The 18,148-nt window shown below is 39.1% G+C and overlaps 1 protein-coding gene across 3 annotated transcripts in view; it reads left to right on the top strand.

The window, feature by feature from the left end:
- The window catches only part of MAP3K7CL (MAP3K7 C-terminal like), a 35,713-nt gene extending 17,851 nt beyond the window's left edge, over positions 1 to 17,862 (top strand). For all 3 annotated transcript variants that reach the window (XM_011230933.3, XM_011230935.3, XM_034656450.1), the window contains 2 exons: positions 6,169 to 6,284; positions 16,709 to 17,862. In XM_011230933.3, coding sequence (XP_011229235.1) covers positions 6,169 to 6,284; positions 16,709 to 16,889 — 297 coding nt within the window. In that variant the 3' untranslated portion in view covers positions 16,890 to 17,862. The remainder of the gene's footprint in view (positions 1 to 6,168; positions 6,285 to 16,708) is intronic.
- The last annotated feature ends 286 nt before the right edge of the window (positions 17,863 to 18,148 follow it).

Below are 18,148 nucleotides of genomic sequence, written 5' to 3'. Positions count from 1 at the left end.
TGTCTCTATTAATGCAAAAGGTTGGGCAAGAGACTTTGGGGTAAGGTAGGTGTTAAAAGGAGCATCTCTTTATAACGTTCGTTTGTGGGCCACAGTCCTCAGCCCGGGGGCAATGGGTAGGTTGATTCTATTTTATGCAGATTCCTTTCCTGGAACTTGGTTTCTAAATTCTCCCTGCCTATTAGAGGCAGGAGTTGTGTAGAGCTGGTTTGGCAAACACACTCCAAAGAGGGGAGCTGAGTTCTATGTCCACTTCTAAGAATGATTGAAAAATCACTATTTTTCGTTAGGCTCAGTTTCCTTCTATTGGAAAAGGAGGTCATGCCCAACCTCCCTCTCTGTTCCAAAGAATGGTCTGAGTCGGCACCATGTTTGTCTTAAAATTTAACCATGTTGCTATGTTTTGGAGATCGTCGTTTGACCTATAGATGTTCCAAAGCTAAACTGTAATCTGGTTTTAATTGCATTGCAGTGAAGAATATGTTTTTATAATCAGGTAGAGAATATGGTAATAGTAAATTGTAACAAAGTTCCTCACGGGAATTACAATGACTGGAGCGTGGGCACTGGCATAAGATTGGCCTGAATTTGGATCTCAGCTCCAGATCCACCAGTTTTGCGATTTGGGGCATTTGTTTACTTTCTCTAGACCTCACTTTTCTGAACTGCAAAGTGGAGACAACAGTATTGATCTCACATCGTTATTGTGGGAATTAAATGTGATCATGAGTAGATCCAGCACAGTGCTTGGCAAAATAATTGCTCATTTAATGTTACTTTCCTTCTCTAGTGAAATAGTTTTTTGAATGAAGTATTTAAGAGCTAGTAATTTATCTTTGTATGTGTAAAATGACAAGAGAAGCATCTCTTTGGGTATTTGAGTTAGGGATAGGGGTTCTGACCCTCTCTTCTTTTCATTAAGCTAAGGTACTTTGAAAACAATATGACTTTTTTTTTTTTAAGCCAAATTGAGCAATAGCTTCAGTCCTTCCTAAAGTCCTCCCATCTAATCTGAGAAGACAGTGACAGGTGTCTCTGTGGTACACATTGAACTTGCCTTTTCTCAGACAGAGTCTAGTAAGTCCAGAAACTGATGTCACCTCCACAAATAAACAATTTCCTAGCTTCAGTTGTGTGCTGTAATATCTTGTTATCTGAGCAGTCTCTCCAGAAATTTCTTTTAGGTCTTACATCAGTGTATTGCTTGATGTCTTGGAAAGGAAAATGATAGAAAATGGGGAAGTCTTAGCATTCTGGGATTCTGCTACACTGTCTTGAACATCCATCTGGAAATGTAATTAGGACATAAACCCATAGAAAACACTGAAAATGTCTGCATTTTCTCTCTCATACGTATGTTGAAAAGTATCTTATCATTCGTTGGCTGCTGTGACCACACGGGAAATATACACAGATACCTTGGAGCTTTACTACGGTGCCTTACCTTTTTTTTTTTTTTTGGGGGGGGGGAACCCCAGTAGCCATCCAACAATTCTTAAAATATTTTCAAAAGTGTTTTAAATCCTAAGACAACAGAGCTTTCAAATATTGCAAATAGTCCTGATGATATTTTTTTCCATTTAGCTCTAACAAATTGTGCCTGTTAATTGGGGGACATTAAAATATAACATAAATTTAAACCAGATACCTCCATCCTCCCCCCCATATAAAGATAACACTGAGATTCAAGGAATAAATAAAAAGTCTGCTCAGCAACTGTAGATTTAGCTTCCTAAATATAATCTTCTGTGTGGGAAGCTGGGAGAGGAAAATTAAATTCTTACATTTTTTGAAGTGGATGGGGCCAGTAGTATTTGAAGAAGCCAAGTAGAAAACGGAAGCACTTAAGTTGGCTTTGCCCCTTGCGGAGAGATGCTTGGCTGGGTCCTTTCCCACGGGGCACTTTCCAGAGGACGGGAGTCCATTTCAGGAGGAGCTTGCTATAAACCTCGGGCAGAGAGCAGAGATGGGATGGTGTGGCTCAAGCCGGCATTCTTGGAACAGGAACCTGCGGTTTCTCTCTTACTTCATCTTGTTAAATCTGTCCTGACGATTGGGCTGAATACCAGGGGTAGTAGCGACTCGCTCACACTGTGTGTAATTTAAAGCCCTTATAAGCTCCATCTGCAGGGAGCCCAGGGATGGGGCAGAGAGGGAGAAAAGGGGGTGAGGAGCAAGGGCCCCCTCCTGGGCTCTGACCTCATCCCAACCCCAATCTGGGTCTTGGAAAAATGTGTTTCAAAGTTGGCTTGAGTCGCTGTTAGGAGACTATCTTGACTTAACCTTCTTAGAACTGGCTGTATTGTGAGTAGGCCAGATACCAAGGTGTTGAGTGAATTTGAAGGGTTGTTTCTGTGATCCCACAGGACTCTAGTGCATGAATACCTTTACCTTTTCACTTTCAAATCAAGCATCTTTGGATTCCTTGTCTTCGGAATGCAATGGTTCATACTTTAGGCAAGAGTGTGGGAGAAATGCCTCCAGAGTGTGGGGAGTTGTAGCGTAATTATGGAGAAAATAAGGAAAATTTTTTTCTCCTGATGTGAAAAGAAATTCAGTGTCAGCATGAAGAGTCTATTTATCGCTTGCCTGTTCCCAGCACAGAACGATGACTACGAAAGCCCCTTGGACGAGAATAGTCAAAACAAAGCAATGAGAATTAAAGCAAAAATATTGTTAATTTTTATTCTAAGAAGCTAATAGATTTTTTTCATTTGGTTACCACCGGTATGGTCTTCTATTATTTTCTAGTTTTCAATGTGAACATGTGTTAAATGCTATTGTTAACCCATGCATGACTGATTAATTCATGAGTTTCAATATTTCAAATATCACATGATATAAACCTATCGGTAGCTCCATTTTTACACTGGAAACCTGATTATTGTGCTTGAATTTTGGGAATCCGTTTCCTCAGGCAAACACTTTCATTTTATTCAATGAATGCTATTGGTCATATATTATCTCTTATTTTGCAGGGTGTAAGAGAGTCACCCTCCGTGAAAACCTTAGGATGCTACACACACGCACACACACACAAACACACAAACACACATGGGATCATAAAGCAACGACAGTGTTCTATATTGCATAGAACAACATCTCATGACCTATGGTTCTACTTTTTTGGGGGGTATAAACCTAAATATCTTAATACTCTTCTTCACCAGAATTCCTATTGGGATGTGAACCAGATGTATTTGAAAAATCCTCTGACGAGTTTCTTTGGTTGGGATAAACGTCAAATGCCTTCTAAAGACAGCGTGTCCTGCTGTCAGGGGGCACTTTGTTTTGTCTAATGACATTTAGGGCTCGTGGCCAATGGCTCTAGATACAAAGGGGCGAGAAATTTTAAGTTCCCTGGGGAGAAATTTGGGAAGGAGAGAGCATTTGGGTACATATGAACTGAGCCTCAGATGGTAAATCCTTGCAGCAATTCTTAGAAGATGAGTGGAGGCAGCAGAAAGCTCTAATGACAATTTTCTTTTTTTGCATTAACTTTTTAAAAAATCATGGGGAAAACACATAACATAAATTTTACCATCTTGGTGATTTTTAAGAGTATAGTCGAGTAATGTTAAGTCTATTCACATTATTGTGCAACTAATCTCTGGAACTTTTACATCTTGCAAAACTGAAACTCTATACCCATTAAACAACTCCTCATTTTCCCTTCTTCCCTCATTCCCCGCCCCTGGCAACTAATGAAATGACTTTACAATATTGTGGTGGGTTATGCAATATAACTTCTCTCCTTGCTTAAAAAAATCTGCTCTATTGCTCTTTAATGCTTTCCTACAAATTGGGAGAACTGGAAATGGTGCCAAGTTATATGCCAGGTTGGGTGAAGACAGAGCTTGTGGGAGCTGGAGGCTTGAAGTGACACCTAACATCCTTTTATTCCCTGAGACTCTGAACACTAAGTATTTTTGGCTTTTCCTTTTTTAATTGGCACTACTTTTTAATTGTGGGAAATCTTGAAAATAGTGTTATGTGTAAGTAGCATGACCATCCTGCTAAGAGCATGTGAGGGTACTGAATATATCCTGAAGTTCTCCCTGTCCCCATATGCCCTTAGTGGCACGATCACACTACCCACACATAAGATCTTCAAATTTCCCACAAATAACAAGTGCCCATAAAACAGAAGAGATGAAAAAACTTTCCATGTAATAAAAAGGATTGCAAGGTGGCAAGCTAAGGGGGGGGGGGAAGACCCTTCTCTTCTTAAGAAAATTATATACATAAATTTAAGAAAATTCTATATGTAACTTTATTACATGTTTTTATATGTACATGTACACACACACACACGTAACTTTCAGTTTTCCCTTTGGATTATAGACACAAAGCGTATGTATTCTTGTACATGGCTATGTTCATTTATTTCCTCTTAAGGATATAAACCCTTCGCATGGAATCCTAGAATCTTTTGGCTCTCACATAGATGACTCTGCTAATTTTGTGACTCCAGTTACCTACAAGTAGTGGCAAGTTATGGAATGAGCTGAGTATAGTTTATGTGATGTTCATAAGGACAGGAAATAGGATGTGAAGAGTCTCAGGGCCTCCCAGTGAGGACATGGGGCACAGATGATTTAATAGCAACTTGGCTAGGGTGCCTGGAGTAAATTGTTTTCATTCTCCTTACTGTTATACCTGGTAATTTGCCAGGGTAACAGGTGAAAATTGATGAGGGGGTGGTGATTTCTAGGACATAGACTAGAGGAGCCAGGAGCTCTGAATTCCTTTGGCAAGAGCTTTGTCTCATGGGGTGCACTATACTGTAATACTACTGGGCAGTACTTTTCAATTTATTTCTACAAAGAAAGATGGTAATGGTTCCAGCAGGCTGAGTTTATGCTATGAATGTGATCCTGGGGCAGTAGGGAATGATGCTCCATAATGCAATTATTATTAGATTTTCCATGAATATGGACGTGAGATGTTCCACATAAAGGTAAATTCCATGCAAATCTATTTCAAATTTTATTTCTTTTAGAAAACCTCTAATCTGAGGCCTCATGTTAAATAGGAGGGGTCATCTTATCTATCAATCAGACTTCATAGGATTTTATAGAACTTTACAGAATTTCTATTACGTCCTGGGTGGGGTTGCTGAATACAACACCCAAAGAAATATCTGTCCTCTAAGAATACAAAGGGAGGAGCAAGCAGGAAGAAACACATTGCTCCTAATTTCTGAATACAAAATTAGTGAGAATATGACCTAGTCAGACACATACTCACATTTATAGACTCTAGCGAGAAAAGGATTAGACCGAAGAGCCCACTTAACAATGAAATTGATTTCTCAGATATTATATACCATTTTCTATAAATAATTGAGTGGGGTGATTAAAACACTCTTTAAAAGACTATTAGCCAGTGTTTCTTAAGGGAATGTTTTTAATAATGTGTTACTAACTAGAAATTAGAATTAAAAACTCAAGGAAAGCTTGTTCTTTAAAATATAATTTCTAGAAAGGAGTAAGATTTTCAACATGTCAGGGTCTAAAGACTTGCCCTGCTGGCCTTTGTTCTCCTTGTGGATGGGAGAGAAACAAAGATAAGAATCCATGTTCTTTTCAGCCTCACGTGTGACAAGCATCGTTTTACTTGGGGTTTGGTCTTTCATGGGGTTTGTTAATCCTTGCAAGCTTTATTTCCAGCCCAGCATCATTTCTTCAGTTTGTTTGCATTTCTCAGAAGAGAGCCTTTCTTGGAGGGCTACTCCATTCCCCAAGATGAGATTATGCCTCTGGGCTACAGGTACAGAAAGCAAGGGGTCATTAAAGCAGACAACTGAACTATTTCCCCACCGCCGCCCTTCTCTAAAGCAGAATTTAAGATTTCGAGAGAGAAGTAGAGAATTAGTAGAAGACCTATTTTCACTCCAATGCATGGCCAATAATGATCATGTCATGGGCCTCCCAGTTCTGGCTCAGGCCGGAGAATGCCCATGAATGATGGGCCATGAATGATGTGTCAGCCCACCTCAATATTTTCAGTCAAGTAGAGTCAGCCAAACTCTGTCCAATGTTGACCGATAGTGCTATTCTCATGCAAAAAAATCTCCCTCTAAAGGACATCAGTAGATCGACATCTTTGGTAATGTATTTTGATGCGAAGAAATGGACTGATTTCTTCTTGTTGTTGTTTGTGAAGCCTCTGCCGCCTTGTCATGACTCGCTGGAATCCATGCAGGTGTTCAAACAGCACTGCCAAATAGCAGAGGAATACAATGAGGTCAAAAAGGAGATCGCTCTGCTTGAGGAAAGGAAGTAAGTACCATCCCCCTGAACTCTCTCCCCTCTGAGTACTATCTACTGGTCATGGACCAGGGGAAGCAGGGAAGGAATGGGCTGAGGGTGAGGGTGAGAGGGAGGGATGGGGGCAAGTGACATTCTGTGGTTCAGAGGTTACTAGGCCACTGTATGTGTATCATGTTTGATAATAGAAAAGATCCAAATTGAACTGCTTAAAACAAAATACTTTGCTTTATGGAGTACTGAGAAGAACAGCAGGAGGACTTCCTACCTGAAACTTAATTTTTTTAATAAGCATTTTTTGTTCAGGAAATTAAAAATGCCAGAATACCACCCAGAGTCACACTCTGTTCACTGTGATGTGCCCAAAGGCCCTAGAGCACTTTGGCTTGAAGTGAATTTTGATTAATGCTTAATGGTGGAGTTCCTGCGTCAAGTCCAGAAGCCAGTGGGATGGATCTTTGTAAATGTATTAGTCAACTAACTGCATTTTATAGGCCAATAGGCCGAGGAGGTTTTGTTTTTGTTTTTTTTTTTTTAATCTTGATAGCTTCCATTACCATTCCAGTTCTGCTGTAGGGAATTATAGAGTTCTATTAATTAAATTAATTAATTAAAGCATTCTAATATTACTCACACTTAGCTTTATTCTTGCAGAATTCTCTTCCTTTTTAATTGCATTCGGTTCTACCAGTGTCTACCCCAGGGATCCCCGTTCTTTCATACTTTCAAAGCCTCAGACCCCTTTCTGCCCTAGCATTGTGTAGTCCCTGCTTATGCATTTATTAGTGAGATCTTTTGATTAATATTTTCATCTCCTACTACATGGTAACGACTAAGTGCTTTTAATCTCTGAAAGCAGGGGGAGTCGGGTGTCGCTCAGCACCGTATTTCTGAAGCCGAGCCCAGTACACAGGATGTCGATGCTGAATCCGTTTTTGTTGAGTGTGTGACACGTGATCCAAACATGTTTTGATTCTTTAACTTTCTACTTTTTTTCCCACTTCCTCTTCCTGAGTGATACATGGTATGTACTTATTATTTAGTTTTTAAATCAAAGCAAGTGAAATACGTTCTGAGAAATTTATAGAATTCTTGGGGCTCTTTGAAGACTGCCCCCTACCCCCCACTCTCCAGAATGATGGTTGGACAGAATGACATGGTGGGGAGCAGTATGGGTTGTAGGGTCAGACTTTGCACTTACTGTAAGACCTCGGTTAACAAACCTTTTCTTACGTCCTTGCTGCGTTGTGCTTCAAACATAAAATCATACCTGGACTTATGGCTAAAGGGGGTGAGATAGTTATGAGGAGATCAGAAAAACACAACTTCCCCTCATTAATCTGAGACTTTGTTTTTGGTCCGAGAGTTCTCATAATTGGTTGGAATGCTCAGATTACACATTTGCACACAATCTGAGTCCTGAAAAAACCTTCTTAAAGGAGCTGAAGAAGCTTATTAATAATACCCATGGGGAAGTTAAAGGAGGACTTGTATAATCAGTAGCCTATAAATGTATCTCCTCGTGTGTGCGTGTGTGCGTGTGTGTGTGTGTGTGTGTGTATGTATGTGTATGAACTGTGCTGTTGAGACAGAAAAAACAGGTAATTATGTATTTATTTGTAAACTCTTCAGATTGAAAGTATTGGAGGACTTTGCTTATTTCAATTAACTCATGGGTGGCCTTTTTTTTTTGGCAAGGCTAGCTCACCCACTAAACCGTATGTTTTGTAAGTTTATATTTTTGTGTGTTTCATTAAAAAATAGAATAACGATGCAATACTGACTCGTGTGGTCTTTTATTGAAAACATCCCTGCTGTTTCTGCATAACTAATCTTATTTTTTCCCTAAGCCTGTTTGAACTTTGGATTTTCTTGACACTATGATGTAATCTCCCTCCCCTCCCCCCACTTTCTTCTTAAATAATTGGCTAGATGCAGGGGAAAGGCCAAATTCTTTTGTTATCTTTTTTCCTTTCTTTTTTAGAAAGTCTCTCAAATTCTTTTTTCTCCATTGCTGCTTTTGCTATTTGGGATCCAGGCTTGCTGCTTCAAATCCTGGTCAATGCAATATTATAACTGGTTTCCCTGCCTATGGTTTCACATTGCTGGAAAAGGACACCAAGTTCTTGGCCTGCATTGCAAGCTCTAGCTTACGATGGCCTTAGCACCCCCTGTAGAATGTTCTGCCTCATCCTTGTCTTCAGCTGTGTTGGCCTGTTCACTCTTCCTGCCTCTGTGACCTTGCTTACACACCAAGCTCTGGGTCTGGAGTGCTGGGTCCTTCTTTGTCAGCTTAGCCAATATCCCTGCCCAACCATTCCACGGGGTTCATCTCTCCTCCTGGGTAAAAGAAAATACACTGGAATGATTCTTTTTTTTTTTTTTTTTTTAAGATTTATTTATTTATTTGAGAGAGTGAGAGCATGTGTGTGTGAACAAACAGGGGGAGGAGCGAAGGCAGAAGGAGAGAGAATCTTTGGCAGACTCCTCGCTGAGCACAGAGCCAGAGGTGGGGCTGGATCTCATGACCCTGAGATCATGACCTGAGCCAAAATCAAGAGTCAGAAGTATAACTGACTGAGCAACCCAGGAGACCCCGGAATGATTCTTTTGGCATATTTGTGGGCTGGTGTTATCAATAGTTATCTGTTTAACTTTATGTCCTGACTTTCTGACTGGGCATAATCCCCTACAAATGGGGACACCTTTTAATATCTCTTTGTGTCCCAATCAACGAGCTTAGGTCAAACATGAGTGAGGGTGATTTTGAGTGACTGATTATAAGACATGGTAATATCCTCTGTGCATACAAATGGTGTAACAGATGTGTCCTTTGTAATTTGTATGGTCCCTATTTAAAATACAGAGTCGATATCAGCAATAAGGAATTGCTGAGATAAGGTGTTAAAATAGGAAGTATGGTGTATCTTTTATTTATAAATAAATGAGAATGGTCCTCCAGGGATTATTGGTGATCATTGTTTGCATTAACACTTTACTGAAGCAGAAATTCGTTATGTAGCATATATTTTCAGGGACATTCTTTGTGTTCAAGGAAGATAAATTAGGTCAAATGAATCTGACCCAAGTCATTAGCTCTCTGTGTTTTGATGATTTGGATAAGAACTTCTTTCCCATCATTTCATAAAGTGTGGGCGATTAAGTTGTCTCTGGTGACTGGCTAGTGTGAGTTAGACGCAAAGAGAGATGCTAACTCAGGTATTTTAAAACAGGTTTTCTTTAGTGAAGCCGTGTGGGCACAGGTGAAGCTGAACTTCTCTCTCATCTCCAGAGGGGGTCACCCTGGATCAAGTTTGGGAGACTGCGGAGGAGAGAGAAGAGTTGATTGTAACTATTATTTAAAATCATGTCTATTAGATAGATAAAGAGAGTCAAACATTTCCTAGGACTATAAACTCAGCATGCGGTGAATTTAATTTAAAGAACCACTTCTGGCTTATTTGATGTATGAAAAGCTTATTCTTACTTTTATTAGATTTTTTTTTCTTCCCAATTGAAAAAAATGACAATTTTATTGAAGGCTTTAAAAACTTACCAAGAATTTTCTGACATCCGTCCAGAATTCCTACTATTATTTCTGCCTCTTTTTAGGCCTTTTGAATGAGAACCGATATTTTTATAGAATTGGATCTATAATAAAATCAAATGTGTACATGCTTTTCTCAATAAATATCGTAAACTTTTAAAATATAACACAGTTTTTTCTGTGGATGTAATGGAAGAAAGTGAGAGGTAGACATTTGATGACTTCTGAAATTTATCACCAATATTTTGACAGCAAATTAAAGTATACAATTAAGCTACCATTAGATCCACAATTAGATTTACAATCAGTAGAGGTTGCTTTGCTCCAGATCTTGTTCAGAGGAGAAACCGGTTGTCTTCTGTATGTGTGAAACATCGTGCCAGATGCTGTGGTGTTTAAAAGGTTGACTTAGAATGTCAGAAACAGAGATAAACTCTTAGAAAAATCAGGATGAAAATTGTTACATAATTAAAAAAAAATAACTCTGGTTTTTGGTATGTTCACAGAGTTTGCTGCCATCATCATAGTTTTAGAGCATTTTCATGCTCCAGGAAACAAACCTGTACCCCTTCGCCCCTCTCCCCATCAGCCACCAACCCCCACTCATCTACCTTCTCTCTATGGATTTGCCTATTCTGGATACGCCATATAAATGGAATCATACAGTATATGGTCTTTTTTGACTGGCTTCTTTCACTCGGCATGATGTTTTCAAGGTTCATCTATGTTGTAGCAAGTGTCAGTACTTCATTCCTTTTCATGGCTGAATAATATTCCATTGTGTGCATAGTCTGTGTTTTATTTATCCATCCATCAGTTGATGGACATTTGGGTTGTTTGCCCTTTGGTTAATTATGAACATTCGAGTATAAGTTTTTGTGTGGACGTATGTTTTCAGTTCACTTGGGTATGTTCCTAAGAGTAGAACGGCTGGGTCCCGTGATAACTCAATGTGCAAACTTTGGAGGAACTGCCAGACTGTTTCTAAAGTGGCTGCACCATTTTATAGTCCCACCAGACACGTATGAAGGTTCTGACTTCTCCATATCTTTGCTGACTCTTACGTCTTTTTGGTTAAAGCCGTGCTAGTGGCTGCAAAATGATGTCTCATTGTGGTTTCGATTGAGACTTCCCTCACAGCTGAACATGGTGAGCATCTTTTCATGTGCTTTTTGGCACTTTTTATGTCTTCTTGGAGAAATGTCCATTCAGATCCTTTGCCCATTTTTCAGTTGGGTTATTTCTTTTTTGATTATAGAATTGAAAAAATGTTATATAATTTTTGTGGGTTCAGGAAAAACATTAGAAAAGGATTTTCATATGGGAATAACACAAAAATATCAGACCTATATCTTCAGATATTTTTTTTTTAAAGATTTATTTACTTATTTCAGAGAGAGAGAGAGAGAGAGAGCACATGAATGGAGAGGAGCTGGTGCAGAGGGAAAGGGAGACGAGCAGATTCTCCACTCAGTGGGGATCCTGATGTGGGGCTTGATCCCAGAACCATGAGATCATGACCTGAGCTGAAACCAAGAGTCTGACGCTTAACCGATCGAGCCACCCAGGCGCCCCTATCTTCAGATCTTTTAAAAATACATAAAATGATAATTGAAGGAGCAACATCTTATTGAGGGAAACTTATCAGGATGGGGGAAAGGGAGCATATGTAATTTGTAACAGCATAGTAAAAAAATAGCCCTGTTCTGATTTGTTTTCATTCATGGCATTTAATTTGTTCTGAATTTTCCAATAAAAATAGATTTTTATGTTTAACCAGAAATATTTATTTCTTTAGGGCATTCCTGAAGGAACAGATTTTTTTAAGTTGTGTTCTGGGGAACCTTTCAAAGACTGGGGATGAAGGGGGTGTCAGGCAGGGGACTGTCCAAAGACCAATCAGAGAAAGTCCTATTTGGTCGGTTTTATTTGCTTCACTTCAGGGTGAGATTTTCCTTGAAAAATTATATCATAGCTAGAAAATATTGAAAACCAAACCCCACTTTTATATTCCAGGCTTTTAACAAATTCTTTAAAAAAATTTACACAGCTCCCAGAAATTAGCAAATTTATGGTCATAAAGCAATAGTAAATGGAGCGATTTCTCCATAAGTGTTTGCAGCGTAAGCAGTAATATGGAGGAGAGTCCTCTCCTCTTCCCTAAGGCATCCTGATACGGGTAAGATGCCTCTGTATAGGGTATAAGACTTGTGTTCATTTTCTGACAGTGGAGATATGCTTCCTGAGAACAACTTCGCTAGCAGGAATTGAGGAAAGTGCCTGGTTTTGCAATAGGATTTCAAGAACTAATTGAGTGGATGAATAGAACCAAAGAACTGTCTTGGCTCCTCACTCTGCTCCAGAGGTATAGCCGAGGGCATTTTTCCCTTTTAGGATTTAGTTCTGTGTGAAATCCCATTGTTCCAAACTTCTTCAGGTTTTGAGATTACACTTTCCTTTCATGCCCCAGTCATAATGATTTGGGTCTCTTATGCCACCTAATTATCTGCTGTTCAGTCTTCTAACTGGAATCTCATTCCTTAGTATCTCTCCATCTAATCTCTGCCTGGAACCGTATTAAGAGGGACAGAATATTTACCACTTCTCAATGAGAGTGCCTTTAAGTAGGTCTCCCTTGCTAAGGAAAGAGGCTCCAATCTTTAGGGGAGCAGAATGAGGCAACGTTTTGTCTTTCATCTATTCCTATTCTAGGATTAACTCTTTGTGGGGTGATTGATAGTGGAAATCTCCATTTCCTTTGGAGTAGGTGGTTCTTAACTGAGCCAATTCCTCAGTCCCCAAGCCCTGGATATTGGCAATGTCTGGAGACATTTTTCGTTCTAATAATTGGGGGTGGGGGAAGATGCTACTGGTCTTTAGTGAATAGAGGCAGGGGAGGCTGCTAAGCCTTCTATTATGCCAGTGAATAGGGCAGCCTCCAGTAGCAAAGAGTTGTCTGGGCCAAAAGATTGATTGTGCCAAGAGAAAGTCTAGAGCAAATCTCACTTCTTTCTGCAAAAAGTGTTGTCCTTTGGCTCCCAAATGATGAGATACATTTATTCCTTATGGATTATTCATTTGTAGGGCTCAATTACCACAGTCTAGACTGTGCTTTGCAGTTCCATTTCAATACCATTGATTGTTCCCCCACCCACATACGATGAAGGTAGACTTTCACATCCTTTTTTGCCATCTTGAGGCATCTGCTGCTTCTTTCCTGTGTATCAAGGCTTGTCCTAGAGCACACGTCTTTTAAGAACCACCAATAGTGCAGTCTAAATCATTATTTAGAATAAACTTCTCCCCATGATGAAGACTGTATTTTATCACATTATTACCCAAAACTCTTTAGCTCATTATGGTCGAAACATCTAAGATTTTGTCTTTTCCAAGTAAAAGACTTAGTCAACTTTGAAAGTCCCAAGAATAATGGTAGTGATCTTTCCAGAAACAGAAATATTTGTCCTAATGATGAATTCATGTCCCAACCTCCTGCAATATAAAGAATCTCCTTAATTTTGGCATTAATTTCCACAAAGTTTCAAAGTTCTCTTCACTTGCGCTTTCCTTTCCCCCATTTGTTGTAGCAAATAAAAACTTTTCCAGGCATATGGCTTAGGATGGGGATGGCAGATGATCTATGATGGGCCCAAGGTCATGAAGTACACTGTTGAAGTACATCATGTTGGAAACTACATTATAGGTTCTTGATTTCAGAAATAGCATTCCTGTGATGATGGTCTTCTCCCCCATTATCACATGACACTGAAGGGAATGCTAGAAATGATAAACACAAAATCAAAGGCAGGACCACATTTTAGCCAATTATAGTTAGTGATTTGTTCCTCAGATCATCTATTTATAAGATTGTCTCCATAGCTTGATGTGCCAGGTTTAATTATGAATTGCTAATGGATGAACATAAACACATCTACATAAATAGGTCTTGGGCAGAAGACAACACACATTTTGACAGTATTCATTGAATATGTGTGTAATTGCTTATCAGATACACCAAACTAATTTAGAAACCTATCATTGAGTCCTCTTGATTCCAGTAAGGAAGAAATTATTATTGACTTTCTCCAACACAAGAAAACTAGACTAGGGACGCCTGGGTGGCTCAGTCGTTAAGCGTCTGCCTTTGGCTCAGGGCGTGATCCCAGCATTCTGGGATCGAGCCCCACATCAGGCTCCTCTGCTGGGAGCCTGCTTCTTCCTCTCCCACTCCCCCTGCTTGTGTTCCCTCTCTTGCTGGCTGTCTCTGTCTCTGTCAAATGAATAAATAAAATCTTAAAAAAAAAAGAAAACTAGACTAGACCATCATGATCATTCCTTTTAGTTGTAAAATATGTGATTTTGTGATTTATCTTTTCTTACCAGTCAAAACGCGTAACAGATGTCCTCAGGAGTTTTAAGCGAGGTCATATATGGAATCAGGACAATAGCTATCCTTATACCTGGTACTGCCAATTTCCAGGCCATGATTTGAAAGCAAAACTCTATTTCCATGTGAATTATGTGTGTGACACAGTTCATTTGAGTTTTACGTTTTGCTAATCAATTTCTTTAGGACAGTTACATAAGGAACTTTACTAATACTTAATTATTGACATTTATTGCTTAAACTACGCTTAGAGGCAAAGAACCATAAACATTTAATCAGAAGGATAGGTTTGATTTCTGGCTCGCTCTTATTAGTTAGGTGACTTTTTCCATTAAGTTAAGCACTTTGCATTTCTATTTCCTCATCTTTACAACACATGTGATTTGTCTCTGAGGTATCTTACTTTTTAATTATTCATTCAGCAAGTATTTATTGGGAGCCTTTATATTCCCAATACCATGGAAAATTCAAAGATCAGTAAGAGCCCAAAGGAACCTTGTGTATATGTATAGCACTGTTCCAGCTTATCTTCCCTTTGTCCCCTTTGGGCATTTATTTTTTCCCATTGCCTGGTTTTGCTCAGTGGTCATCAAAGCAGGTGCACAAAGCAGTACATTGGGTGAAGAAAAAAATATACTAGAACTTCAATTCTGATTTGTGTTTTGTCCTTTTCCTGGGGTAAATTTTTTTGTTAAAGATTTTATTTTTTTATTTGAGAGAGAACATGAGAGGGGGGAGGGTCAGAGGGAGAAGCAGACTTCCTGCTCATCAGGGAGCCTGATTTGGGACTTGATCCTGGGACTCCAAGATCATGACATGAGGGGAAGGCAGTTGCTTAACCAACTGAGCCACCCAGGCACCCTGGGGTAACTTTTTATTTTGATAGTTTCAAACTTAGAAAAGTTGCAAAAATTGTATAAAGACTCCCATATATCCTTTGCTGGATTCACTAATTATTAAACACTTCTCTGGTTGTGCTTTATTCTCCCTCCATCAACACTGCACACTACTGGGGTTCTCTCTCCCTCTTGCAGTGAGATGAAGCATCTATCATCTATCTATCATCTATCTATCATCTATCTATCTATCATCTATCTATCATCTATCTATCTATCTATCATTATCTATCTATCTATCTATCTATCTATCTATCTATCTATCTATCTATCATCTATCCATGCCCCATTGCTCTAAATACTTTAGTACTTCAGTATTTTCTAAGAATAAGCACATTCTCTCATTTAACCACAGTATGATAATTACAAATCAAGAATTTCAGGGTTGATGCCGTACTATTATTTCACAATCCATGTTTAAATTGCATCAATTTCTGAACAATGTCCTTCACAGCAATTTTTTTCCAGTCTGGAATTCCACATTTCATCGTTGTCATTTTTCTTTAGTTTCCTTAAATATGGAACAGTTCAGCCTAGCAATTTGAAGAGTACAGGCTAGCAATTTTGTAGAATTTCCCTCAATTTGAGGTTGTCTAGTGTATGCAGTTTTGGCAGGAATACCAGAAAAAGGATGTGTCCTTGGTGCCGGCGATACCTATTTTTCTTCTTACTGGTGATGTCAAGGTTGATCACTTGGTTAAAGCGGTCTTCCAGGTGTCTTAGGCTTTTGCCTACAGAGAAAGAAATCTGACACATGCTTATAGGCAAAGAATTTGGTTAGATCTAGTTTAGGATTCCCGACTCACATAAAGGGAGTGGACCTGTTTTGAGTTGTCATGTTCAGTATCTAAACCTGGACTGGGAATCTTCAGCTCCTTATCATGTGTATTTATATCAATGCATTATTTACATTAATTACTGAGAACTGAATTTGTTTAAGACCTAATCACTACAAGTTTCCTCCAATAACCTTAGCCTATCTCCTGAATTCTAGCGTCAGGCCAGCACGAAAAATAGATACATTGTTTTGTTAAATAGGGCTGCAAGATATACATAAGCAGTAGGGAAGGACATGGAAAATAATATTTGCAGCAAGGAGTTGGATTCTTTAGTTCAAAGGAGCCTAAACAAGATTTGTTAAGCTCTGAAGGAGAAAACAAAGGAAGACAGTAATTGAATTTGGAAGACAAAGACAAGGTAAAGGACAAACTATAGTTCTACCCATAAGACAATAGACCCGATCTTAAATTATAAACTTAGTTTCTGGGTTCCCCCCCCCAAACTAATTATAACTTTTACAATTTGTTGTACTCTTTAAAAAAAAATCACTTTTTTTTTTTTTTTGGATCGTCGAAGGACTCCTTGAGCTTTTTTGCTTTATATTTAGTATTTTGGACATGTCTGGGAGAGGTGCTGGAATAAAATAAAGTGGCTAAAACTCGCAAAGCTGGAAAAGCTAAAAGTAAGGCATTGGAAGTCAGTAGAGATGGTGAAATTCCGAAAAGCAGAAGGAAACATTCTGTTTCCATTATGCTGTTACTGCATCCTTTAATTTGCTTGCATTAAATTGTGTGCTTTTTTCCTCACCTGCCCCTTGAATCTTCAGAAAGGAGCTCATCGCCAAGCTGGACCAGGCAGAGAAGGAGAAGGGGGATGCCGCGCAGCTGGCTCGGGAATTCGAGGTGCTGATGGAGGAGAACCGGGCGTTGAAGTTGGCTCAGTCCCAGTGTGTGGAACAGCTGGAAAAGCTTAGAATACAGTATCAGAAGAGACAGGGCTCGTCCTAACTTGAAGCGATTCAATGTGAGCGTAGAAGGTTGGTGACTGCTGTGTGCTGGCCCAAAGATTTGTATTTTAAAGGGATAGTGTGTAAGATTTTATGGTTTCTTTTTATTACCCATGTGACAAACGTCTATCATGAATTTAATGCTTGCCAGATCCAGTTTGAGAGAAGGGATATTTTATTTTCAATAAGATGATCAAAGCAAACCTATTGCCAATCTATGTTTTCATCAATAATTCATTGCCAAAGATTTTTTTCTTCTTCTTGAGAAAGATGTGATCATACTGTACATCAGGGTAGAAAATGATAAAAATAGAATATTGACTGACTCGGCCAAGAATCATGAACAGAATTGAGCCCTGAAACAAATTAGTAAGAGGCTCACTGCACTTTCATATCTGTGTATTTTTAAATTTCACATCTTGACTATTTCAGCTGTGCTCAGCCCGCAGTCAGAAACGTCTGTGCCCATATTTATGCTCACCAGAATTAGGTTTAATCCCTCAATGATTGATTGTCCTGAGAATACATGGTTGCATATCATAAAAGCTTTCTCAGGAAAATATTAGCAGAAAGCGTGTTTGTGCCAAAAGCACATCTACCAGTGCTAACTTGCTGTTGTAATAAAAAGCTGATAAGGCTGCATTTCTTTCACGCCACGTTACCAGCCAGTAAACATCTCTGCCTTTGCTTGTGTGTGCTCTGGGGGCATGGGGGGAATGGAAAAGTATTGTTTGGACATTACTTTGGTGAGTTCCCATGAAAACATCAGTAACTCTCTAACTATGACTTTGCTTTGGATTTAAGGAGATATTTTGGATCAGTAATAACAGATAGGAACATATGAATAAATTCAGGAATAAGATGATTTTTCCCTCGTTCTACCTATCACCATATTTCCCCAATCGATCTCTTTGTTTTATGTCCATTTCTATTCATGTAACTTCTTTTTCATTAAACATGAATCAAAACTGTCAGCCTGTGTTTTGTCCCTTTCTGAGCTTCCTTTGGGCTAAAAATCAGTTGGGGTTGGCTACCCTGGGTTGGACTGTGTACTTAGTTGTTATCTGTATGTGTGAAATAAAGCAGGGAAGTCCCTTTTCTTGGAAAGACTGTGGTTTCTCATGGAAACCATTCAGAGTTGTAATACTCAATAGGATGCATTAGTGTCTTAAGGTATTTTGCCAGAAAACACAAAAGGGAATAGTTGATTACGACAGTAAGACGGCTTGGGCTAGACCAGCTGTTATGGGCAGGGGGTGG

The sequence above is a fragment of the Ailuropoda melanoleuca genome, chromosome 1 (genome assembly GCF_002007445.2).
Source record: "Ailuropoda melanoleuca isolate Jingjing chromosome 1, ASM200744v2, whole genome shotgun sequence".
NCBI lineage: Eukaryota > Metazoa > Chordata > Mammalia > Carnivora > Ursidae > Ailuropoda > Ailuropoda melanoleuca.
This window is presented reverse-complemented; position numbering and strand designations above follow the sequence as displayed.